The sequence below is a fragment of the Mastacembelus armatus genome, chromosome 6, assembly GCF_900324485.2.
Source record: "Mastacembelus armatus chromosome 6, fMasArm1.2, whole genome shotgun sequence".
NCBI classification, from domain to species: Eukaryota; Metazoa; Chordata; class Actinopteri; order Synbranchiformes; family Mastacembelidae; genus Mastacembelus; species Mastacembelus armatus.
In genome coordinates, this window is record NC_046638.1 from 21,469,294 (window position 1) to 21,496,820 (window position 27,527).

General features: G+C 39.2%; 1 protein-coding gene across 3 annotated transcripts in view; it reads right to left on the reverse strand.

Moving 5' to 3' along the window:
• trim44 (tripartite motif containing 44) overlaps nucleotides 1-12,039 on the reverse strand; it is a 38,596-nt gene extending 26,557 nt beyond the window's left edge. The window contains exons 1-5 of one of the 3 annotated variants that reach the window (XM_026311898.1): nucleotides 12,024-12,039; nucleotides 11,369-11,657; nucleotides 9,946-10,592; nucleotides 8,621-8,698; nucleotides 879-1,175 (exon numbers count right to left, since the gene is read on the reverse strand). In XM_026311898.1, coding sequence (XP_026167683.1) covers nucleotides 879-1,175; nucleotides 8,621-8,698; nucleotides 9,946-10,575 — 1,005 coding nt within the window. In that variant the 5' untranslated portion in view covers nucleotides 10,576-10,592; nucleotides 11,369-11,657; nucleotides 12,024-12,039. Of the gene's footprint in view, nucleotides 1-878; nucleotides 1,176-8,620; nucleotides 8,699-9,945; nucleotides 10,609-11,036; nucleotides 11,041-11,368; nucleotides 11,860-12,023 lie in introns of those variants that run through there. The other 2 variants (XM_026311899.2, XM_033325275.1) reach the window with 2 other exon arrangements.
• Nucleotides 12,040-27,527: the final 15,488 nt, after the last annotated feature.

Genomic DNA, 27,527 nt, shown 5'->3' on the forward strand with positions numbered 1-27,527 from the left:
GTAACATTATCATCCCACTAATCCTTCACACAGAAAGCCTAAGTCTGTATTCTCGGCTGGTAGCACCAAAGTAATAAAAAAAAAATCTTCAAAAAGAAGCAGGGCACAGGATGCAATTTTATAGTTAAACAACAAAAAGCAATGCCAGTTAGACCAGTGTAAAAGCCAGGTTTCAAAGGATAATAAAGCCCATGTTCTTAGCAAATGAAACCATTTTGAGGAGTCACTGGTGACTATCCTATTTTATTTTTATTGATAATAACTATTTACATATTTACAGTTGGCTACACATGATCAGCTATACAACAGTTTTGTGCAGACTAGCAAATTGTTTGTAATTGTTTATTGACAAGCAAAACAGCAACCCTTTTTATAAGGCTGCTATTCAAAACGACTCGGGCAGCGGACTACTGTGTTCAAAGTTTAGATTAATTAATTATTGACCCTACTGCTTCTGTTCTTTTAAAATTCTCTCAATAGACTTTGTGATGTGAAATAATGTTATTTAGGGTGTGACCTCGCTCCAACATGGGCTTCCAGATCATATGCATTGTATATTTATTCATTTTGATATCCACTTTCAAGTCTGAGCTAATACATTGTTCACAATAAGCTGAAACCTTAACCGACCTTTAACTGCATCACAATTGTGAAGTGCATATGTATTAGACTAGCATTTGTAAAACAAACAGTACAACAATATGTAAAAGAAATTTTGTGTTTTAAAGTAGCCAAGAGCTAAAGCATCACACTCACATAACAATGGCAAGCTGAATGGTTGGGCCTGAATGTGGTGAGGGAAACTCAGTGTTGATTGCATATCAGCTGTTCAAGAAGTATAATAAGCATAATGAAGAAGGAGGGAAGATTCCTCTCACCAGTACTCTGTGGGCTGGTCCAGGACCTGCTACAAGGGCCTCTGCTACCAATGCAGGACCTATCGCTTGTGCCTCAGCTTGTTCCAGCAGGCTCAGCTGGTGTGTGATGTTGGCCATTTCCTCCTGCAGTCGCTCAGTTTGGACAGTGATCTCAGCAATTTTCTCAGCAGCAGACGCTGTCAGGAACGCCTCTTTGAGGTCTACCAAATGAAGGGTACGTTTCTCCTCCAGACGCACCAATCTGCGGAGCTCGTCAAACTGGCTGTTGACGTAGGCCTCTAACTCCTCTGTAGACATCTAAAATGTGTAGATTAGTTACAGGAGACAGAGAGGAAGACCATGAACTGGGCAAACGTAAGTAAAGATTTTAAGTCCACAGCTTTCCATGATAGAAACAGACATTGCCATTTCAAAGCTGAATGAATTAAAGTTACTTGAGTACTGGTATGAAATATTAACTCATAAAAACAGAGATGTAAAAATAGATATAATACTACAAAAAAGCAAGTAAAAATAAGGATAAAATGACACTAAAATTGCATTGCACTAAAACAGAGAAAGGCATATGACCACAGAATAAAGGGTGTACAGACAATTAGAATCTATACAGTATCTTTTATTTTGACAGGTGTTAACTTTAATGCCCACTGGTCTATGTCATGCAGTAGCTAAATGATAGCATGAAGCTGATCCCCTGGAGGTAAACTCTATGCATACCATCTCTAGATAGAGACCTCTGAGGCTCCATCTACCACAGCAAGCCATCTGTTTGGCTTTCAAGGCAACTGAAGTGCTCACAGATTTTTTTTCCAGTTACCTTCCCTGTTCTTCGATGAGGGTCTCTTTAGCTATGACTCATTAAGTTACAACACCTCAATAAACAGACGCCTCTCTACAATCCTCCCCACTGAGATGGCTCTACCTCCAGTACAGATCGTGTTATGAGAGAAAGCACCCTAAAGTCCTTTGTCATGTCCTTTGCTACTGAATATGATATAATTGCTGCAATCCACAAACATCAGTTGCCTTTCTTCCTTTCCATCTATTTTGTCTTGTTTCCCCTCAGCTTCCCTCTCTCCAGTGAAGCAAGGAACCATCGGTCTTTATGGAAGTTCGCAGAGCCATGGCCCTTAGGGGTCCAAAGATTTATTGTTTATTTCCCAAGCAATCAGATTCTCCAAATTGCTCATTAAAACTATGCAAGAAGTAAGATTTTTAATTGACTTCCTTTGTATGAGCATAGAAAAACATGCATTACTCATTTTCATTCAAACCGAGAGTCCTTCTTGCTTTTTGCTTCACCAAAGTCAATACCCTGAATGTATATCTGACAGAACTACAACTGTCTGAATTGTATCTTTGAATGTGAAGGACTGAAAAAGTAGCATTTTCCAAATCAAATTCTCTATGCCTATGGCGTTCCTACACTTTTATACACAAAGGATGTGCTCAAATATAATAAATCCATACAAAATTACAATATGTGCTAAAGACTCATTTTAAACATGAGCTGTGAGTGCTTAAAAACACATTAAGAAATGGCAAGGCATTTATTACTTCATATTTTTCAGTCTCTCGGATCTAGGTCTAAGTTGGCTCTGATTAAGGTTTCACAGTGACATTCAAACAAATTCAGTATCAAGTCCAATTTTTAAATAATCCCTTCAAATATTCATTTTTAAAAGCTTTGACATCTAGGTATTTACATTTATTATCAGTTAGCCAAATGGAATAGTCATTTTTTTTCAATGATAGGAATTCATTAACAGCAAGCCTGGTATTTACTTCATAAGTTAATTCCACGTCAGGTTTCGCTTCAGTATTCAGCTGTTATCATGAATATTAATGAAGAGTAAAACTTTAGCTTGAGTATTTCTTTAAATGGCTGCTGAGAGCAAATGCAAAAGATGCAAATGAAAAAATAACCATTACACACTTAAGAAAAAAATCTGTATCCATATGTTTTGTTCCTTTGTGGACACAACAAATTTGTGAAAATGGAGAGAAATCAGTCTAAACTATAAAGAATAATGCTACCCAAGACACCATGAAAAGAGAGGACAGAATTGCAATTTTAAAAAGTACTATCTATAGTATCTTATCTGTCATCAGTCTGACACATTCCATCACCACATATCCTCATCTCCTTGACCCCCTGCCATCCTGTCGAGACTCTGTGGCCTCATTGGCAGATGGGAGCCGTGATTCTGAATCTGTGCTTTTTGTCTTTGTGGAGCAGAAGTTCTCTGCCCTTGGACCTTTCACTCAATGGCAGGATTTCTCTGAGAACTGGTCCTGCAAGCAAGGAAGGAGCATTCATGCGCGCTGATCTTCATTTGCATTACTGCAAGCTGAGGCCACAAAATGAGGCCTTGGGAGAGACAGCAGCACACTGCTTACAAGGGCAGAGCTGGAGGAAGGACAAGGGATGAGAGAGAGAGAGAGTATATGCAGAGCAGGACATCAGACTAGCAGATTAAAAAAGCCAATTTATAAGCAAGGTTAGGACATTAGGCAAGCAAATTATCTTTTACTGTCATGTTTCTAATGTGTTGTATTATTACTCTTGAACCTTTCTTATGTAAGAAATTCACTGACGATGGAAATGCAAGCACATGGAAAACTAAAAACATATTTCTCAGTTGATATTTGAAATGTAATCTGCAACCTGAACCTTGATTTCATTATGAATATATGGAATATGAAATTCAGAGGGAAAAATATAACTCTTTGAGAACTGAAAATACTTATTCAGTCAGCTGGGATCTATCATTTGCTAAAAATAGGAAACTTCTAAATTCCTCAGTGACATCACATGCTAGTGTACTGACTGGCTATAAAAAAAAGTTGTGCTACTCATTAATGTTGATGGAAAAACGGTATAACAAGAACCAAAGCCCTAGGAAACGAAAATAGATCATTGACTTTGGTGAGAAATCTTAACTCACTAAAATGGCAAGATGAAAGCACCTTGCAACAAACGGCCTCACTTTATTATCTTAACCTTTTCAACTGCACAGGCACTTCATGCTGTCCAAAAACGAGATTACTTTCTAAGTTACAAGAAATATGTTACTGGAAAGCACATGAGACTATGATGCCCAAGACATCTAGAATTTACTAGTTCATACCATATAAGCAGCTTGTCACACTTTCCTTGTATGTTCTCACTTACAAATAAGACCTACTCTGTTTTGAGTGATGCACTTAAAAATGCCTAAAAAGCATTAATAGAACATTAGGAGTAAATAGATTTGAACTGTCCTTGCCCTTGGCAATTGTGGCCCTGTTCCAAGTGAACACTGCTCTCTATCTCTCTCTCTCATGATCTCTTTTAGTTTTGTCTCTAATACTACAGCACAAACAAAGGTAATCTGAAGAACACCAGGTCTTCAATGGCATATAAAGTAATATAGAGTAAAGAAGTAAGAGGAAGTAAGAGGGGGGAAAAAAGGAAAAATGAGGAGACTTTTTTTTTTCTTCTTTTTTTTAAAAAATAATATCAATATCCAACACCTTTTTACTGGTTTTGAGAGTAAAAGGCAATGTCAGCCAAGCACATTTCTGGGGTAAGATACAGACTAATTCAATTAAAATGCTGTGAGCAGAGACAGAAAGCAAATGGCAGACTTACAGAACAACAGGAGAGTGAGTAGACAGAATAAGTAGAGGAGTAGGAAGAAAGAGGATGAGGTTCAGGAGGACAATACAAAGCAAGATGAATAAACGCAGCAGCAGGCAAGTGTTCTCAAGTCAGTTCAGTATGTTCCTTGGTCTTGGTTCCCTAAGACAGCTTTAATTGTCTACTGCACTGGTAGAATTTACGAGGCAGGCAAAATGGACAAAGCCTCTGCACACATACACTTTTGTGACTGGGCTGGTGTTGCCATGCAGACAACTCCACCGGCGGCACGTTACCTTGTGTGTCAGAAAGTCAGTAAATAAAATATGAGTGAAGGGATAAATATGCTGGCTACTTGCTGCCCTGTTCTGAAGCCACAAAACTTCACATACACCAGTCAAAAGTATAAGCACATCTCCATTTGTACAAGCATAGAACAAATAAACAACTGGATATAAAAATAAATCATAGAATCGTTTTATTTAAAGTTTACTCTAAATTTTTTGACTCATCCAAGTAGCCACCTTTTCCAAATACAGTTTGGCTTATATATTCACATACCTCATACAAATTTGGGAAGTATTTGCCACTTTTTGCAAAATATGCAAAAATAAGTGAGCCTGCAAAACACGTGCCTTCATTTTTAAAATCATAATAATCATTGTTAAAGATACTATCTGACCACTTTCCTTATAAAGAAAAGTTTTCTGTATGATCATTTATACTGTAGCATTCAAAAAGGACCAATATTTCTCAAATTGTGCCAGGCAGGGTTATATAAATTTCTGAGCACACCTGTATAAAAGTTGAACACACTTTTGGCATTTTCTCTACAACATATATCAAATATTATTTGGTAGGTTCATCCCAACACTGTTGCATTTGTAAATTGCTTTGCTTCCACCTTTTTGTCCAGTACATACCAAACCAGCTCAATGGAGTTTAAGTCTTAGGACTGTGCTGTTGCAGCTTTGGGTCTGTCAGTTTCCTCCAGTTTCCAAGTGCCTTTTGATGATAGGACTCTGTACTCACTGACACTTTGGCTTTTTCTCTAAAAGAAAGACCTTCACTTTTATGGGTTATGATGGTCTGTCTTCCTTTGTTAATTGCCTTTTTCTTACCATTATGAGAGCTATACTCTACTGGCTGCAGAACAATATTGCCCAAATATTGCTTCAGAGGGTATAGTAACGCAGTTTATTCCAACAATTCTTTTATACAGATGGAGGGTTTGTAAGTAATCAACAAAGGTTAGGAGACCTGTAGGAATTGTTAGCATTAATTTTCAAGGCTTAATTTACTCCCATTGCTACAGAACAGCTCTAAGTTATTAACCCAGTACTTTAAAGTCAGGTTTATTGCTTAGCTCTGTACAATTCCAGGCTATTCACTGGATTTGAACTGCTTAATTTTCAATTAAAACTGGAAATATGGGGGTGTTCTAAAACTTTTGACCATTAGTGTATCTTTTCCAGCCCTCTGACAATAGGTAACGCTAGCTGACTGGCTGAGTGACAGCCGTCTGGACCACTTGTGTGCCTGACTTCCTCCATTAATATGCATGCTGTTTCATCATTATTTTTTACTGTGAGACCTTTGAGAGATTAAAAATCACCACACCTGCAGCAAAGTACATAAGTAAGCAGGCCAGAGTTATTAAGCAAACAGCAGGTAAGAGTTAAATCTTTCATCCACCTCTCACCTATTCACTGACAGCCGCTCATACCCGTTCCACCATTCCATTCCTCCTATGAACTCTCTGTCAATACAGTGTAATTTGACCTCCTGCAACTACAGCCTGTCTCTCTCTGTCTGTCTCGCTCACACACACACCAGGAGAAGGAACTCTGATGGTTGCCTGTCATGCATAATAAGAATGCTGACATTTGAGAGTGCAGAGAGGACATGCCGACAAATCCACATAATGGTCTCTAACACAGTGCCCTAGGAGGGAGCAGGTAAGCTGTTTCCACTGAGCACATTGCACCTCTACATTGGAACAGGCACAGGACTAAATGTCCAGGAAGTCCTTGGGGTTGCATTGATATTTCAGTATGATAATAGACATGAACTCAGGTGGGGTGCCGGCTGCTGCAGAAAGTGCTACCACTCACAGGCCAGTCAAATTAACCTTCTGCATTATACCACTGTGCTTGGGTCACATCTCTGCAGGTAGTGAGCAATGTTCCTGCGTGCCAATGCTCCCCGATGAGTTCAGATGAGTTATAAAAGCAGAGCATGAGGCAGGAAAGGAGCTGCAGGGGTGGATTTAGAGAGCAGGTGCAGCCGCTGTCAAATAACTAAGACCCACGGTAGATGTACATGCATGATCCTGCTACTGACTGTTACATCTATTAAAAAACAACATGTAACCACCCGTGCTCAGGGTTTATTTTCAGTGGCAGAACAAGTGCCGACTGTGGCATTTGTAATAATAATACAGTGACTATTTTCAAGGATGAGTGTCATGAAAAATCACTTTGCAGATTTTCTGGTCAGGACAAAGGTGGCTATGTGAAATACAGCAGTCACCCTACTTTTCCAGACAGGCAGACCCGCTGAGAGAAACTGAAATATAGCTGTGATCATTCTTTCATGTCTTCTATTTCATGTTTTAATTTCATCTAACAGACAATATGAGTTGGACACGTCCTCCATCCTTCAATAACTACCAGTGAATGTGCACCATTAATAACTGCCATCTGAAAGAAAACAGAGGTCTGCTATCAGTACAGAGGTATGTGTGAGTGCAGTGGTTTTAACAAGTGAACAGAAAAAGTGAAATACCTGTATACTGCAATACAGTCAGATACAACAGTAGGGTTGTATTAGGATTCACTCGATTGCAAGGTTTTTTCATTTCTTTATAACTCCACATTTCACCACAGAGAGTATTACACTATATCTACACTATTCTCAGTCCAAGACCAAACTCAAGAATTCATAGTCAACCAAGTTCAACAAGGGTTTAAAAAAGCTAGGAGGCGTTCAGTATTTCTCTCTATTCTATACACAACAATGTCTGAATCACAGTGTTTTTCAAAATACAACCTCTGACTTGGCACAGAAATGCTAAGTCAAAAAAATGACAACTGAAACCGGAAAACAACATCAATCAGTAATCATAGAATGATGCCATCACTCCTACACTTCAAGAAGAATTATATCTGCAAAAACCCAGCAGACAAGATCTGTGAATGGAGCAGCATGATTAATATATATGGACAGAAATAATTGGCTCTCATGTTTACTACCTAATACCTTCATGACATAATCCCTTGCTAATCCCTGTTCATCTCTATTCTAGTCTGATGTGTTTCCACTGCTCCAGTTCTTAATACTGTACCCACTGAATCAGAAGTTAGTAATGTCTTACTTTTTTGCTCTGCTATGGCTCCCTAATAAACATGTTTATTTTCTTAAAAGAAACCTACAAAAATGTATAAAATGTCATAATCCTATAGACATAACTTAACTCTTGTTTTATGCTAAAACCAGGATATTAAAAATTACATCGACACACACAAGGTCTTCAAATCAGAGTGTGAGCAACACAAACTGGACTTGAAAGTCATGGAGCAGAGTAATTGAAATACAAAACTGACAGTAAACCACCAGAATATTAAATATTCAGCTACTGCAGTTTATTTGTAATAGGTATACTGTCCCTATTATAATTGCTTGTTTGTACGGTTCAAAAAACATCAACTTAAAAAAAATAGTGGACAGCAAATTCAACCTTCTACATTCATGTAATGGACAATTTTCAGCCATTACTCTCTTTGCTGCACTTATTTCAGCTTTGTTTAAAAATTAGGAAGTTAATTTGAAATCTGGCCACTAGACAGACGTATTTGAAAGAAAATCATTAGCAAATTTATTGAAACTACGTGGCAAAACCACATAACAAAAAGCAAAGCAATATTCATGAAGTCTGCTGTCATTCCAGGCAAGGAGGTCAAATCCATCTTTTATCACTGCAGAGAAATTCTCATTTTAGAAGGATAGTGCTCAACACTAAATGAGAAGAGGTGATTGCAAATCTTTTGGGAGAGGTTTTGTAAAGACGGTCCTGACACTATTACTCATGTAAGGATTTTACTCAGAAGTTTGCACTAACCTCAGGATTGGTCCACTTGGTCTTGATTTTTTCAGCCATCTGTTGTGTACAACCCAGCAGGTCATAACCCTGTCTGCTCTAGAGGTGGGACAGACAAACAAACAGTAAACACAACAGAGTATTCCAATAAGGCATGTATACAGATTCTTCCTGTGTGACTAAATCAAAACACCCAGATAGGTAGTTATTGGTTATTAGCTGTTAATTAGGAAAAAACTAACTAAATTCATCTCATGTGTACTTACTGTATATCCGTAGAATGACAGATTGGGTTACTGACAAAAACAAATATTAAAAGTTTTGACCAGATATCTCAGTATTGATAATGTTCCCATAGATTTAGGATGATGGTTTCAGAAAATGCTCAAGAACAAGAAAAGGCAGGATACACTGTTAACAGGTTATCAGCCACAGGTTCAAAGTTTGGGTATAAAAGCTTTCATGTTACATGCCTAATGCAGTATACAGCAACTGGAAATCATGCCACTCACGCAGAAAGCTGATTAAAAGCTAGAGTAGGTTTAGAGTAAATAATGTGTCCCTGGGCTGTGAGTGTATGTGACCCCTTTTGTCTCTCATCAATCCATGTGGCTGTGCGACATAAGAGGAAGAATGGCTGTTCCATTTTGTTTTTCAGATGTACAGAGCCCATAATGTGTCCATTTGGTGTTTTTCAAATGAGGTTCTTGAGATTTTCTGATTTAGCTCATTTTAGTGTCTGCAACCAAAACCAACGTTCAAAATATTAATCCAAAACTAAGTCCTGTTTTCCGATAATATCACAGCCCTTTGTGCAATAACACAGTTTCATCACTAACACTACAAAGAGCAGGGCTCCGCTAATGATGGAGTTATTGTCAGAATCTAGCACATTAGTCCAGCTTTTTAGACAAAACACAATCCTGCACTGAACAACTGATGACTCAGTGGACCTTTATTATAGGTTTGAGTGAAACCATAACCTCCTAATGAACAATAGAGGAATAAGGTTTAACTGCCATTTTCCATAAGTATTTACACAGTTGCATAAGTAAATCATTCTTACTAATATGTGAGTGATCATGAAACATTTTCATGATTAAAATTTTACAAAGAGCTTTTACAGGGCCCCAGTGACTCGCTAGATTATATGGCCTACAGCTATTAGCAGAATTAGTGAATTAGAAATGCAAACCAGATAAGCGATGCATTGAATACATTATGTTATACAATACATCCCTGCAGAAGTTGTAGGACATGCCACAGTACTGTAGAGGGCATACATCAAATCATACAGTGCTGGTCTACTAAATCTTAACCTCCCATGTTGTGAGTGTGCAACTCACCTTCTGCCAGACATAAGCCTCATGCAGAGTGATGATCTCATGGTCTTTGTGTTCACCCTGGATGGCACACATCACGCAGATTATCTTCTCATCGGGTTTGCAGTAGAGGGAGCCTTCCTGTCCATGCTCCTTGCATCGCAGTCTCTCTACTGTCACAGTGTCCCTCTTCCCAGCCGCTCCAGCAACCTGTTCTCCCTCTACACCCTCAGCTTTATCACCTAGCTCAGCTTCTGGAGCCAGACCATTCTGGGCTCCATCTCTCTCCTCAGCATCACCACTCTCACCTCCATTAGCCATTGCCACTGCAAGTGGTGCCATCCCCTGATTCTCACCAATTCCAGCTGCTATCGCCAGTCCACTCTCATCTTCTGCTCTGCATCTGGAGTCTCTGTTGTTGCCAAGTCCATTAGCTTGTGTCTCCTCAGAGCTATAAGCCATTAATGGGTGATGTGTGCTGTTGGCATGCTGCTCAGCATGGAATGAGCAGAAGGCAAAGCTGCAGGTGTGGCACAGTTGTGTGGCTGGTTGTGCCTCATCAGGCTCGCACGCATCACATGACCCATCCATCTGCGGCAGCTCCTCCAGTTTTATTCCAGTGGCTCCTTCTTGGGGTTCCCCGTTGTGGTCCATGATGAATCAAAATACTTCTGGGAATCAGAGGAAGTCATAGAAGACACACAGAGGACATTTTAATAGATATGACCTTCTGTGAACAGCTCTCACATTAGCACAGTGGGGAAGTCCAGAATCAGGACTAATCCCCTCACTCTCATATAGCATTTTCACACCAGATGATGAAGACAGTCAGCTTCTATATAAACAACATCCAGTGTGCTATCACACACACCACACAGAAAGGCATCAATCTGCAAGAGCAGGAACCAGGAAGTTTTTGTGTGCAAACACACTCACTTTGTTTACTGACTCACAAACAGAAAGTGCTGAGTATGTACGCTTATACCCGCAGCGACGCATCAACACCCAGCCTCTCCTGCTCTCACCTCTCTGTGTGTCGCCAGGCCTTGACCTTTTCATGTTTTCTTCTGTTTCTGCCTTCACCCCCCCCCCCCCCCCCCCCCCCCTTTTCAGACCACTCTGCAGGAATGAAGCTGAAAAAAATGAAACCCTGCTGCATGCAAAGGGAGCACACAACACACACACTTGAAGAAATAGTTTTTTTTCTCCCTTCCTCCTCCTCCTCCTCGGAGCCTTCCTCTCCTGAGCACTGTTTGTGTTGTGTACTTTTCCCTGCTGCTGATACAAACACAAGTAGAAAAGTGCTGTAATGCAGAGGACCCCCACCACCACCACCACCACCACCACCCCTCACTGCTATTTCTTGACTCACACAAGCCCACAGAGGCACTTTCTCTTTCCTCCTGTGGGGTTTACCGCTTTGTAGCTCACTGCAATGTGTACTTACTCGTCTTTGTCTTCCTCTCCTGCTGTGTTTTATATATATTTATATATATATTTATCTGTCTAGGGCTTGTTTTGCGATCATGTAGAGTCAGTGGACGCGTTAGCTCGACGGCTAACTTCCTTAGCACAAGCAGTGTGCCCTGAAATCCTGTTTGAGAGCCGTCGACTGATCTGCTGTCACATGTCAGGAGAAGAGGGGCTCCGGCTTCGATCCGACAGCGTTTACTTCCTTATTTTTCATCAGCTGCTGTCTGCGTTTTTCTGCTTCCTCCTCTAGTCTCCCTGCGTGTCTGGGGACGACAGAGACACGCACAGGCTGGAGAGAGAAAACTCGCTTGACAAGCTCAACAAAGAGTGAAAGTCCAAAGGGAGAGGCGGCTGGAAACAGAAGTAATCTCAAAGTTGGAAAGTTAGCTGGCTGGTGAAGTCAAGGGATTTGTCACAGGCTAGCGTTGGCGATTTGTTTTTCATGCCATGTTTGATTAATTACTCACAGCTGCGCGGTTTAGTTTATCGTTTTGTTCTGTAGTTTCAGGTTGAAATGAAATAATGGATATAATGTGCCAATTTTAGTGGGTTTAGTTACACCAGTATAGAAAAATGTGTGGTAGATAAAACCATTTTAACACATGATGAGCAATGTTTACATAACTTACCAACAGGGGCGGATCTACAGCGGAGTAAGGGACACAGCTGCCCCCCTCCCCACTGTAGGGTTTGCCCCAGGGCCGATTCTAGGATCAGACTTTTAGGGGGGCTCAGCCCCTATAAAGAATGTGACATTTGTTTTTTTTTTTTTTTTTGGATTTCCATTAGGGGACTGTACCTGGTACTAGATATTTTTAGTCCCTCCTCTGCCTAAGTTTCAAGCGAGCTGAGGCATACTAAAATATGACGTCAACAGATTGCAGGCAACTGATTGGACAGGGAGTGACGTCATTAGAAGAGTCATGAGTGCAATGTCAAGCCCACCATTTTTAAATAGCGACAACAGCGATCATTTGTTTTTCCATTTTTAGCATCTTTAGCGAGGCAAATGGCTAATGCTACTCCAAAATAACACTGTGGTCTTATGAGGAAACGTTTCTGTGTGCTTACTTTCTTACCTGAGCCTTGTTGATTTCCTTGAGAAAAAAATAAAACTTATATCAGTCTATGGACGTATAGATTTCCAGTGTACATATACTTTGTTGTGTATTTGCATAGTGAATCTGTGTAATTTGATAATAAAAAAGGGTATGGGACTTTGTAATTGCTTTGTTAATTAGCCATGTAGAGCAAAGTTACTGTTACGTTTTATGTAAACATAAAACTGAAATTTCTTCCATTTGTTATGAAGAAAAATGTCATTGCTATTTAATCTCCACTTACACTAAAATAAAAAAGTGGTGTTTGTGCAGCTAAGTCAGCTAAAGTTGTTTGACAATGTTTAAAGCATGGAGCTGTCACCACACATTTTCTCAATTATCCCAATTTTCACATTCACATTTTCACCTTCCTTGTGATTGTAATCTCCATAATGAAAATGATCACTACCTACTTCTTCTACATTGCTTTTACATGGACGACAGGTTACAAAACAAGTTCTCAAAATTAACATTATCTAAATAACATTAGTGAACAATAGGCCTAATGATTAATTATTATTATTTTTAGGGGTGCTGAGATGAAACTAAGGTGTGTTTATACACCCCTAAAAAGGGTCTATAATGGCCCCTGCATACCCCAGTTGCACCCCCACCTCAGATTATCCCCCACACTGGTTTTGTTCCTTTTTGTTCAAGATTGAGACTGTCTAGGAAGTATTTATTCAGATAAGAATAAATATATTGTAAAAATGTATTTGTTATATTTCCTTAGAATTGTATTTTTACTGTGTATTAAGACCCACACATATCACTTTTTTATGCTACCCTACCAGAGTGTCTGAAATCTTAAAAAACTTGCTCCATTCATTGCACAGTCAAGTGTACAATTGGATTTTTATCCATTTTTTCTTCTATCAATTATTCAAGCACTGATGGTAATTGAAAACAATAGTCAATCTGGCTGTTTTATTTTCTTTTTTACTGAATCAATGCAGAACAAAAATTCAACTGTGCACAACATGAAATTAATATTTTCAAAAAAATAGAAAGAAATGTTGAGATTCTGTATCTGCTGACCTTTCTGTTGTCCTGTTTACTTTTATTGTTTTTGTCGCATAACACATTTTTAGTTTATGAATACTTTATATGTACATTTTAGAGCTAGCCTGCACTACTCTAGTACAATTCCATAGTTCTGTTCAAAGACTGTGCAGTTATCAGAGCAAAATAGACTATAATTTAACAATAATGATAATAGGTGAGATCTGGGAATAAGATGAGATGAAAAGTGTTTCCTAAGGCAATTTCACAACTTAAAAGCACTGTATGTTGATATCATAAAATGCAACCCTATTTACCAATGAACATCTACTCTATATGGTGTGAAAAAGAAGTGCAAGTTTTTGGCCATACATACATTTAAGATAAATTACATCAAAGGGAGGGAGATCAACAAGGCCAAACAAAAAAATCTTATCTGAAAGGAAAGGTTCAGCTGGGAGAGTAAACAAACTGTGAATTTTAACATTGGTGGTAATGGGGAGTTTCTAATTATAATGCCTGCTTTTCCCTTCTGTTCACGTCCTTACCCTTCATAAACCAGCACAGAGAGACAATGGAGCAGGATTAAAGGTCTGGATAGAGCGAGAGACAGAGAGATGAGGAAAAACAAGCTGTTCTCTGTAGAGAGACCTAAAGAGACTATTGAGCCAGGCTTCACACAAGTGGTATTTGGCAAATAATTGTTACTCTGATTTGAATGGCACACCATAAATATCTATAAACCATGTTCCAAAAAGGCTTCCAGTATCCACTTTATATGGCCGGTGGTGCTGTTTTTGCCAGAGTTTTTGAGCTTTTTTGAAGTGGATAGCTCTTATAGAAAAATTACCACCAGAAAGAATTTAAGACTATAAATAGCATAGATGCTTCAGTGAAAGCATAGTTTATTGGCAAAATCTTATGCGCCCTGGCATGAGAGTTGCTTAAGCCACACTAATGTAATTATCAAGACTGGGAATTCCAGAAGGTATTAAGTCATAACAGATGTATGATTCAGATTAGAGTTGTAGCCCAAGTACAACAATTCAGGAGCATAACTGTTATGCCACACACATCCAGCCATATATTATCTTATATTATTGAACCACATTGCATGATCCGTGTGAAGTTAAATGGTCTTTGTACTTAAAATAAAATCTTTTATTGCAGTAAACTCTGCTGAAGAGCAAGAGACAGCATCATCTTGCACTCTGTATAAAACTGAAAACAATTAAAAGGCTCATTGACTTGCACTTCATTAGAGTAAGCACTCAATATACGTAAATACAACATGTGGCTACAGATCAAAATTAGATTTTTTTCCTTAAGTACCCAGATGAGTGTAGAGAAACAAAATGTGGCAAGCAATAGGAGCTAAATTTGTTTGCTCAAATTGTGTTTCTACAGCTCAGAAAAATCTGTGCATGGAAAATGGTAACACAGAGAACGTCAAGCCAAGAGTAAAGGGGGAAGCTTTGGCAGACATGCTCAGCAGACAGAAAACACTTACCTAATGTCGCAGTTTTAACACTGTTTATTGGCAAGGGGTCAGTTGTTGGTCTTGAGATGAAATGACCTTCAGTGCAACAGCACCAGTCTGTCAGATGAGCACTTCACAGGGGGAGTTATCATTTCTATCCAACTCTCTCTCCCTCTTTATCTGTTGATATTTTAATCTTTCTTCCAGCTACTTATTTGCCCTCTGCATAATTTTCTGTCTTCTCTTCCATAACTCTGTCAACCTGTCATAGCTGTGCAACATTAAACTGTGTGTTGTTTTTTGAGGTTGACTAAACTTTGATGAATAAAACCTTTAACCTCTTCAAACTTGGTCCGGAACATGCACTGAGGTAAAGGGAGATTGTATGTGCAGTTATCAAGTTGAATTAGCAATGCTATTTTCTGAGATACACCCTTAGTGCTGCACTTGCTCATTAATGATTGTTCTGGGTGTGTTAAGGGATGGACAGCTGTCAAGACTGATCAGAGGCAGTGAACATTGAGATACAGGTAAGGAAGGAAGAACACAATCCAATTTGTGCAAGGAGTGCACATATAAGGGACAGCGGTAAACATTCAAAAACATTCTTTAAATGTGATCTTACAATTTTTTTCCAAGAATTACCTAATGGAGGCAAATGTTAATTCAGTCTAACACAATAGTCCTGCAATCAATCTCCCTTTTATGAAGGTTAAAATTTTAGGTTTTTGTTTTACTGTTTCAGAAAGGTGTCGGTTCAGTGTAATGATCATTTTGAAGTCTGGGGTTCATGTTGCTGTTGCACTGTATTGCGTTATACTAAGAGCTGTTACTATAATATTTAGTCTACCTCTCAATGATATCAATGGGATGTACATGCTGTTGGATTTGCTGTCTATATTTATCCACCCAAAAACATTTCCCGAAAACTCATTTCCCTTATTTTATCGTTCCTCAGTCTGTAGTTGAGCTGGAAATCATTCTGGCCTAGAATGATGAAGGATGTCCCAAAACCCTTATTCGTTCTCTGAGAAGCAAGGAGAGAAAAGGCTACCTCGAGGATCTATAGCTGAGGATATATGAGTTCATCATTTGCGAAAGTCTGTTACAGATTGACACGCCTCTTTATCGGAAATCAGTGTATGCAGCATATTAAGGATAGGAGAAAAGGATTTCTCATAAACATGCTTCCACCGCCTCTTTGTCCTTGCATCTTTTCAACAATTTCCCTTTGTTGAGAAATTACAATTGAAGATAACCATTTTGTCCCAGAGATGCCTTTCCTCATCAATAAGTGAAATAATTTTTTCATGTTACTACCGAACTTTGTGTTGCGGAAACTACTTGTTTTGCTAACTGATAATTCCTATTCAAGGTCACAGGGCTAGAATCCATTCGAACATGCTGATAAAATGTAAAAATTGTTGTTGATTTCAATACTTTACATACAGAAACACTTTTCAGTTTAATAATTCCTTCCACCAAATCTAAGTCTTTAATGTCTGTCAAAGCAGTGAGGTCATCCACTCATATTTTTACGAAGGGCCTTTGTTACAAATATGTCCAGGATGCATTTTCTATTAAATGTTCGTATGTATCATGCATAACACCAACTCATTACTGCCTACTGCCAAAGGGATAGCTAGATTAATCTCTTTTTCTGTCTCACTTCATTTTCTTCTTCTACCTCTTTTCTGTTCTTTGCCTTATTGTTGGTCTTGCTCATCGAGTAGGAGGAAAACAACAGCTCCCTCATGAAATACTCATGTTAGTGAGAGGGGGTGGTGGGTGAGAGTAATGCTACTTCCCACAATGCTGATTGGGTGAATCTGAGTTTAGAGATGAAAAATTCAAGCATGTGTGGTTTCACACTTCTTGTACACCTTTGGGATGAAGACAGTATTATTTTCGTTACAGTTGCTACAGTTGGGGCTATGTGTCTGCTGTCACCAATATAGTCTAAGATCTAAGGATTTAAGAGATGTATGCCTGTTTTTGCATCCATTACCAAAACTCCAGGCATTATGAGCAATATAGCCCTTCACAGATAATGATACCACATTAATCACAATCTTCTCTTAACCTCTTTAAGGGTATTAAGTATTACAAAATGTCTTAATGACCCTACCCTCTATTCCCTAAAAAAGCAGAATCAATGTCCAGCATTAAGGTCGCATTCGTCCATCAGTACGCCATTTAATCAATAATCCCATGAGAGTAATGCTCACAGACAACATGAACAGAATGATTACTTATTCAGTGTTATCTGAACCATACCAATGTATTATGAGATTTTGGATTTATATTAGTAACAAAACAATTGTTATTGTGATCTCAAGTGCATCCATTTTTGCACTTAGATGATACAGAAGGCAAACCAGCTTCATTTGTATAGAGAGAAGGACTATCAGGACCACCGAGGAACAATGTTAGTTTTTTTGTTACGTAGACTGCTTAATTAAAATCTCAGAGAAAATTATTTTGCACATAAGGAGGATGTATTTTACGTTTTCTTTTTTTATACATTACATCTCTTGACAAAAATGTTTCACATTTGAGTAATTTATAAGTCTCAGTGAAGTCAAACACATGGTTTTACACTGAAGCATAATATGAGATGGACATACAGTAGGAAGTAGGAACAAACACAGAAAGCAGATGAACCAGTATTTCCACATCACTGCCTTGAGATTGATTCCCTTACCTACCCCTGCTTGATCCAAACACTTCCCTTATCAGTCTCTTACACACACTCTGTGACCATGGTCACTGTCTTACACCACTAGTTGAAGGACAGTGATGTGCAGCCATCAGTTTCCTCTGGGTGCACGGTCCACTATTACTTAGAGTTGCAGAAATGGGGTGTCAGGGGATGATGGTAATAACATTTAGAATCAAACATCCTGCTCAGCTTTCCTTATGACTTTGAAGTCTTTCTGCACAGTTCAGTGTGTGGAAGCAATTAAACTTAGGCTCGTCTTCCTGACACAAATTGAAATGTATCATACATCAGTAGTCCTTTCATTCATTGGTTACACATGGGGAGAACTGTCAGGTGGGGTGGATGTATTATAGTTGTTTTGTAACAAAACACCTGCACCTGGTGATCCGCTTTCATAAGACTGATTTATTTTTTAATTTTATATCATTGAAATGCTATATGGTATCATGTTCAAAAGCAAGACTGTGAATAAACTAATTAATCATTGCTACATACCATATTTCCAGACAAAAGCAAGTAAAACATCTGCTTTACATTGAACATCAGGAAGCTCATCTTTAACATTTATTGAATGAAGAAGACTATATTCCTTTGGAAGTATTGTATGTGAGTACACTCTTAGACATCATCATCATCATAGGACATACAACTACTTGTATGTCTGCTTACTGGTGGGATTTGTACATAATTCTTTATATTAATAGTACTTATTATATTAATAGTACTGTTCTCGCTGATAGGTTTTATAATTTCATCATCAACTCTACAACACACTGGACTGTGGAAATGTGTTTCTGAGAACAGACACTGGGACTGGTCCTCTCTGGGACACTTAATCCAAAAGAATGAAAAGGTGATGTGCTTATAGACTAGATTTAACTTGAGGAAGTGACTACCTGTACTTTACTGTTGGATATTGTGTCCATGAGAAAGATTTTGGTAATGGGCAGTAAGAACAGAAAGTGTCCTTATAAATCTAGATTACAATGGTCCAAATAAAACAGTAGCACAAATAAACTGCTACCCTCAGGGAATTTTGCTTGTTATTTTTACTCTATACGTAATGATAGCCTTCACCAGCTGTTGCAAAAATAGTACAAAGTACAGGTGCTGAGTGCACTGAAGGGGCAGACCATTCAAAAAAACAGTGAATAGTGCACCATAGGGGTGGTGTGCTTTTGGATGGCCAGTGACACTGCTTACCATATAAAAACTGCACCTGCAGAAAAATTAGCTTCAAACATTAACAAGAGATTTATCCATCCATCCATCCATCCATCTTCTATACCCGCTTTTCCTGGTTCAGGGTCACGGGGATCTGCTGGAGCCTATCCCAGCAAGAGATTTATTGAACTACTAAATTAAATAAAGCTGTCACATGGTAACAAGTTTTTTAAAAATTGTTTTTAAAATCTTTCATCTTTCTTTTTCCCCTGTTAAGGTTTGAAGTAGCCCTGTTCTAATCTAGTTAAGATCTGCATCTTACAGAGTGATACTCTCTCAGAGGAAGAAAAAAGTGATTCAAACTCAATGGGAAGTCTGTCTGTCGCTTTACTCTTAACAAGCTTATTTTTCCTGCTACATCTGGACTTTGTCAAAGGGAAACTTTCTCACTGGGCTCACTGAGTCACACTAAGCAGAACAGAGAACACCACTTATATGTTTAAATCACCCATATCCAAAAATGTGAAACTGAGGAAAAAGTTATGTAAAGAAAAATTCTGCCTGCAAAGTAAACATGAGCATTACATTTAGCTTTCATGCAAGTATATTCAAATAAGTGTGTGCAAACACTTATGAGTATTGTGTCCTTTTTCAATAGCCATGTGTGCTTAGCCACAGCTGGACCACTGTATTCCATGACATCATAGCAGAGGACACAGTGCGGATAACTACATAACAATGACATTCAGTGTTTTCCTCTCTGGTGCCTCTCAGCAGGCCCCTAAATGTGGTTGTCAGGTCACAATGCTCCTTTGTGCCTCCCTGACGTATGGCATCCTGGCACTGGTGTAGCCCTGGAAAGTTCTCAGATGAATAGCTGTGCCAAAAGCCTTCCATCCCCGGATATTGTCCCCTGTGGCTCATGCTTGATTGCCTGGGACATAGCTTACAAAAAGCTGAAAGAGCGACAGCTCTAAGGTGAGTATTTAGTGAAACAGGCAGAGTATGTGAGAAAAAGAGACATGGTTAAATATTTTTCTGTTCCAGCTAGGCAAGAAATACTTTTAGTTGGCAATGACACCTTATTGATGAAGATTTAGGGGTTTCCACAGTTCTTGTTTGGAAATGAAATGAAAAATACACTTCCCAAAGAAACCTGGCTTTTAAAGCAAAGCCTTTCACATCACAAACCTCTTATCATTTCATGCTGAAGCTGACCTCGTAAGTAATCACGTTTGTGTCCTTTGACCAGAGGATAGCGTTGATTTTAAGGTAACACTGCTCGTGTCAGTCAGGTGGCAACATGAACCTAATTTCTTTCCTTGCAAGAGTGGAAAATTGGGGGAAAGATGAGGGAGTGTGACTCCAGCTGGCTCAGTTACTGAAGTAATTACTGATATAAGGGTGAAAAAGAATTATACAATGTTCACTCAAACAGTCTCCCCTGAGGCCAACAACATGGAGTTTTAGTTTTTATTTATTTAATTTTTTGTATTTTGCTGATGTGACTGATGGAGCGGTGAGAAAAATGAAGAGAGAGACAGGGCAGAAGAGTGAGAAAAGCGAAGAGTAGATTATAGAGGGATTGAAACACAGAATAGTTTTGGGAAAAGGGTGAAGTAATGTGGAAGGGAGAGAAAAAATGTGAGTGAAAGGACGAAGATTGAATTTCATCTTCACAGGCAAGAACACTGCCTGCGAGCAAACAAAAGGATGAAAAAATGACCTACTCCTGTTCTCTGACTGACACTTGGACAGTCCCCCATCTTCCTGATGGCAGCTTCTTCTCTTAACACCTTCTTTTGCTGCAAGTCTTCAACTGTCAGTGTCCAATATCAAGTCTTAAAACAATTATTGGACTGCCAGAGGGTGGACATGGGACTGAGTCAGCAAACAAAAGTGGAAGGCTACCTGTCACGCAGGGTAGAAACACATGGTGAAAACTTTCATTTTAAAAATGGAAATCTAATGACAGTCAAGGTGCTTATTAATTTGTCTGACGCTGTGACTATGTGACTGTATGTGTGTGTGCACATGCATGCTTATGTGGTCTGTTTGGCCCCTGTCTTCGAGGGAATGCAACACTAGTCACAGCAAAAGCAGATTATGAGATTAAGTGGTGTGCTTCTGGGAAATAAATCAAAAAGCGGTAGATGAATGAACACAGTAACAACAATGATGCTCAAATGGTGCATTCTTAATAGAGCATTGTGTATGTACACAGGCAATGTTACCAGAAGTATGAATGCATCCTCTTGTTACTGTATCATATTCTGAAAGTATTTTGGATCATGTGACACAGAGGGGCTATCGTCACTTAGTAATGGCTCTACTGAGAGTACAGAAAAGAATCGCTAAATCAGTAGGATTGATTATCCGCTCTGGGTGGGAAATAACCTGCAGAGAATCACAATGACTTTGCTTTTCCTGTACTTAGATTTGTCAGTCCCACTCAAGATTGCCTCGCAAGGACGACACATAAACCCACAGGATTAAATTGTTTTTACATGGAACATGTGTAGCATTGCATTAGAGGAATTTGTAAAGCGTGGTGAATATGAAATCAAGGCTTTGATGTTAACAACTTCAGGGCCAATATATGCATTTTTTCCTGCTTCCTTCATTTCTGTCTCTCACTGGCCCCACCCCCCTCTTCGGCTTCCCTCTGTGTATTTAGAAATTGGATCTTATAGCCTAAATTGAAAATGGGACTGCTCCACAACACTCAACACATGGCAGCAGATGTATAGCAATATGCGATGAGGAAGGGTGAGTGAGGGAGAGACTGAAGGAGAGAGACTGAGGGGGAGAGAAAAGGGAATAGCTGGAAGATGATAGAGAAAGGTGACAAAGGTAAAGACAGAGGGAAATGGAATTGACAGACAGCAGTACAGAGGAGGAAGAAAGATGAGAGTGAGTGAGGGGAGGGAAGAAGAATGAAGAGGGGTTTAGAGGCTCTCAAACACTTTGCACTCCCAGCACAGCAGATGCCACATTCTGTCTGGCACAGTGATCTGTGGGCCTGCTCTATTTATACCCTCAGTGTGTCACTTCAGGGCCAGCACAACACTCACTACATAGTACACACACGTACAGACACACACATGCACGCACGCATCTTTTGCAGCTCTTCTGCAATGACTGAAATGAGAGTTAGAGAGCCATACAAAATGGAAACAAAATATACACTGTACAACAGACCCAGAGCTTCAACGCTGTACAATAATACTCTCTCTCTCTCTACATATATACATATATATATATATATGTATATGTATATATATGATGATATAGAAGTCTTCCTGACAAATGGGCAAAAGTGATACATTTGTCCATTTAACATTAAATCCACAATGCAGTAGTAGCAGTAAGTCCAAATACTTTCCACAATGTGTATATGAATGAATATTGTGTGTCTGTAGTGCTGAGATTTCTGCATCACAGTTCTTCTAAATCTTGCATGTGAGATAAAGATGCAGATTTGTTAATGCCTGGTTGCTTTTAGTTGGCAGGCCAGCCCATGAGAAAAGGGAGAGTGAACAAACAGTGGTCTGATTAAGCAGCAGGAGGACCAGAGCCTTTTGGATTGCCCTGGTTACTGGGAATAACAGCTACAACTTACATCAGCTTTCCACCATAGCAATGAGTAGAGTCGGAAAACCTAGAGGAAAATCTTTTCTGTTAAAATAGAAGAGAGGGAGGAGGACATGAGGAAATGAAATAAAACAGAAATAGGGCATTTAAAACAGCAGCCCTCTGATATACTGTTTTCTATAAGCGACTAGTGCACACCCGTATGAAGATGTGAAAATTGGCTTTATTATTGTCTTGGGTTGGTTACTCTAATGTGGGTGGAAGAAAAGCTTGATAACAGCACAGTGTTAATTTAATAAGCAGCAGGTTGTAGACAAAAGCTGGGTGTCTTCTCTCAGACTGTAAGTGTAATCTCATCTGTAAAACTGTGTTGCATTGTTAAGAGGTAGCAGCCCTGCATGTTAAGTGGCCTGTGTTTGTAATCAATCAGTGCAAATGTTACAGAAGTAAAGCAGGGTTCATTACACATCTGGCTCAGAAAGCTGACACCATTGCACACATCCATCAACACTGCACAGTGCAGTCCCCCTGTAATATAATACTACTGTTTAGAAATGGAGGGGACACACACAATCAATACAATCACACACCTACAAATATAGATAAATGCACATATCCACGCACTCACACATTTGTCTGTGACCTATGATGTTATATGCAAAGTCACACAAACAAATTCTAAAAGCACTGAAGCAGGTGGCATTTAAGAGCAAGAGGAATATTTTATGCAGGTGCAGTAAGAAAAAAAGCTCTTAGGTAATCTTTGAAGGGTCATATTTGATATTATGAAAAATGAAAGTCTAAATCATGTCGCCACTAGCTTTGTGTGTCTGTTAAACTTAGAGGCAAACATAGAACATGCAAACCACCAAAAAATTAAATGAATGGTGTGATAACTATTTGTGTGACTGTATGTAAACCGATGAATGAGCACTCCAGCTGTCAGAGCTACAGGAAGGGAGAGAGATCTGTACATATGCATGCACCAGTGAGCACAGAAGAGAACAACAAACGCTTCCTCCCCTTTGAAGTGGACCCTATCACCTTCCCACCCTCTGCTCCCCCCTCCACTGTCCATCAACAAGCCATAAATCTAGGCTCTCATCTGCCTCTGAAGTCCAGGAATGTCCACATGGGATTGGAGGCCCAGTGAGTTATGGGAACACCTGGGAAGGGTTTCAGGGAGAACATGCATGGAGAGAGAAGGAAGGGGGCTTCAGGCATGCTTATACCTATGCAGGGCAACATGTTGACAGCCAACAAGGCTGATTGATTAGTTGTGGTGGTCAGCTATCTTAGGTGTGGGTACTATGCCTTTGAGTCATGGAGAAGCAGGGAAGACAAGCCTGCTGACGGCATTTATGTATACACACACACACACACACACACATACGCACCTATTGTTTTCACAAGGTGGCAATTTGAGCATGTAATTCAGGCTTGTGAGTCCAGCAGCAACTTCAAATGTAAAGAAATTGCAGACTTTGGTAATGGGAGAAAGAGGGGTGTTTTTGAAAAGGCTGAAGGTTATGAAAACAGAACATGGCTGGGGTCGTGGCCTAGCCTGACTCTGTCGTTCCTGCACAGCAAGCTTGCATTCTTAAAGCCTGCACACTCTGCTCTCCGCTGCTTCCTAGCAGTCACTACACTGTCCTTCATTTGTTTGTCTCTCAGTGTCATCTACAAACAGGTGTGTGTCACTGGCTCTCTTTTGCTCTCTGGCTTTATGCAGATATGCAGTTTACAATCTTACTGGTGGTGGATTTGCCAGTAGAAATTCTTGGTCATTTTTTATAATAGATACCTTATTTCTCATAGGCTCCTCAATATTGATGGCTGAAATGACATATCTCATAGTCATATTTTATCCACTGTTGCAAGCCACCTAATTAAGCTAAAGGTCCAAGAATTGGCTGATGTTTGTTTTAAATAGAGAACTCTGATAAAGGTTTTTAAATATGATGAACCACACAGAAGACATGGAAATATGGAACCTGTTTCTTGTATGGCCGGTTGGTTGGTCCTTATGAAGATGATATGGAAAAACTGATACATAACTGTACTTGGCTGCTTAGTACTAATGGAATAAGGACAAATGTAATGCTTTCTCATGCAACTGTGGATGGCTGTTTGGAATGTAAACCTAATAAAGACCAGGAAAGAGCCTATTGCGCCTGAATTCTGAAAGCATCCTGGGGAACACGCCATGGGGAAAAAACAACACAATGGATGTGCTGTTGTGAACGGGCTTGTTCTAAAACTAACCCATATTCTTCACAAGACTTCTTGGCCTTTCAGTTACTACTGAAGGTAGTCAGCTAAATAACCAGACATGCTAATGATTGTAATGTATGTTAGAGCACATAAACACTCCCTTTAATCAATTCTTACAGTTTCTGCCTTCTTTTTAGAAAATGGTTTTAAAAGGAAAATGAAACCTCTGCTGTCTAAGCTCTTTGAATGCTTATTGTGCCCCATGGACAACACTTCAGTTTGTGGAGAAAGGGCCTCTAAAGAAACCATGACTGTATTTCTCCATGTTACTTCCCCATGACAAGCAAAGCAGTATAAACATAAAAGCCAACACACAAATGAATAAATCATTGCCCCTGCTGGAGAAGTCTGTTTTCTGTCTTAGCGCAACTCACAGTCAATCTCTATACCTTTCTATTTCCTGATGGTAAGTTATACATTTTGCCATTAAAGTGGACTCATATAGAGAAGCTGATTTCAATAATATATTTCAAATCCTGTGTCTAATAAATGAAGGAGTAAAAAAATTGAACAAATGGGAAAAAAATTGAATGGAGGCAAAATGAGAGCATATATTACATATGCTCTCATTTTGCCTCCATTCAATTTTTTTCCCACCGTGTGGTAGCCAGTTTTGTATCACAGAGGATTGTGGAACCCTAAAGAGATTTAGCTTCTCTTTCAGTAGCATTGATTTTGTGGAAGATGTCTTTGTAACTAGCCTGGATGATTAGCCTCGACCCGCAATCATTCAGTGTGCATTGGATCTCCCAATGGCAATATTTGCACAGACTAAATAGATGTGAAGAAATAGAATAAGAAAGAGTGGATGGGTATTAAGGAAAGAGAGAGAGAGCGAGAGAGAGAGAGAGGACCTTATAAAGTTGAGACAAGGACAGCAGCCACTTCACTATATCAAAGACTTTTTGTTGTGTTGAAATCAATCTTGCTGATTCACAAAATGATATGGCTCCCCAAATTTCCTCTAACCCCACCTTGTCTGTCAAGTATTTTGTGCTGAGGGGATATTGAAACCTCTCCCATTCAGCTTTCCAGTTTTGTTGCATTTATGCAAAGTATAAGGTTATTTCCCTCTCAACGTGGAAGGAAGTGAACCACTACACCCTGCATTGTTTCCTTTTTTGTTTAGGTAATATAAGGGTGTCATGAAGCACTAGACACTAAGCCTTACCCTGCAGTCATGTCAGGGTATAATTGCTGTGGCTGCTGGCGTGGGAGGCTCGGATGTCTCAGACTTGTAATTTGAGATGAGTCAGGTTACAGGTGTGAAAGGAAAAGAATGTCTTTGGGAGAGGCAATATCTCTAAAGTGTGTAATTATAATTCTCTATTAAAACACAAGAAAAAAATCTGGGATGTCTGCATCTTTTAAAATTGTTTTTCTTCCCAGTTTAGTTGCCAGATTTCCAGCCATTCTTTTAACCTCAGGGTGGATGAAAGACGATGACTTATATCACTGAAGATCAAAGAAGAATAGTAGTAACAGATATTGTTTTCCAAGGCAGCACTGCATTAATTTTTTAATGAAAGTCACACATACTCTGTACCATATTTACATTCTAACTAGGCCTAATTCACAGTCTTCACTTTGTTTCACATGACTGCCAGAAACTGTTGATCAGTGAAACAATATCAACACAAGGAATGTGCAATGTGCTGCCATTATACGTGTGCATGTGGCATCATCTGAATGAACAAACTAAATGAATGTCCACTTGTACAAATTCTGCTCTATAGAGCTACTGCTCCCTTAAAGACTAAAATCCTGCCACCCAATATTGAATAAATTTTCATTTGTTCTCAAATGTTCAGGACAGGAAGCTAAGAATCAGTCCGTGTCAGTGAAATTTATGTTTTGAATCAGTTCATAATGGTGCAGTAAGTACAGTAAATAAGTATCAAGCATCGTCAAAATAACTGATAATTGAAAACAGCATTTAGTTAAAGCAGAATTGTTGTGCTGGTAGTACTGAATAACTCCACAGAGTTACCGAAGTTAGAAAAAAAAAAACACTTGCAATGCCATGAAGTGATATTGTTGTCAAGGACAAAAGGGATAATAATGTGAGAGCTGAGATTGCCTGGCTCACAATGCTGCCAAGGTTTGTCCCCAAGCCTCAGTTTAAGTGGAATAGCTATGAAATCATATAAGCTTCATTAGGTTATATGTATATAAATTTGTCATAATTTTTATACATATCCCCTTTCTTCTATATCCTCCACTAGGCAGTGCCATCTCACCCTCACTAAAGCATGTCCAATCTTACTCAAATGACAATGATACTGCAGAGTCAGTCATAAACCCACTAATGTTTGTCTCTTCGCCTTTCCCCCTCTAAAGATAGAGGCCAGTACCTGGACACAACCCAAAATGACTGTCTGCCGCTTATACTTGTCTTCACCACAGCATGGCTGAGTGCCCTCCTCTTCTATCTGTGCTCCTCTCGACCTGCCTACTTAACTGATTGACTGTCATGACATCTTCTCACAATTACTTTTGGTCATTTCAGTATAACAGTATACCATTATAAAGCTGCAGCATTTATGCGGTACAACAGACTACTATGGTGGCACAAAGTATAATTTACATAGAAATGACCAAATTACCATTGGGTGTTATAATTCAAGAAAACTGCTGCGAGTAGCCACACGCAGGTCTCCGGCAGAGTATAGCCTCTGGCCAACACTAACATTCAAATAGCATGCGGTCAGCTAGCAAGAGGGAATGTGCGGTTTCAGCAGATTGTAGGTATTTTTTTCATCAGGTGTTACATGTCCTCTTGCTGCCCTTCTGTGTA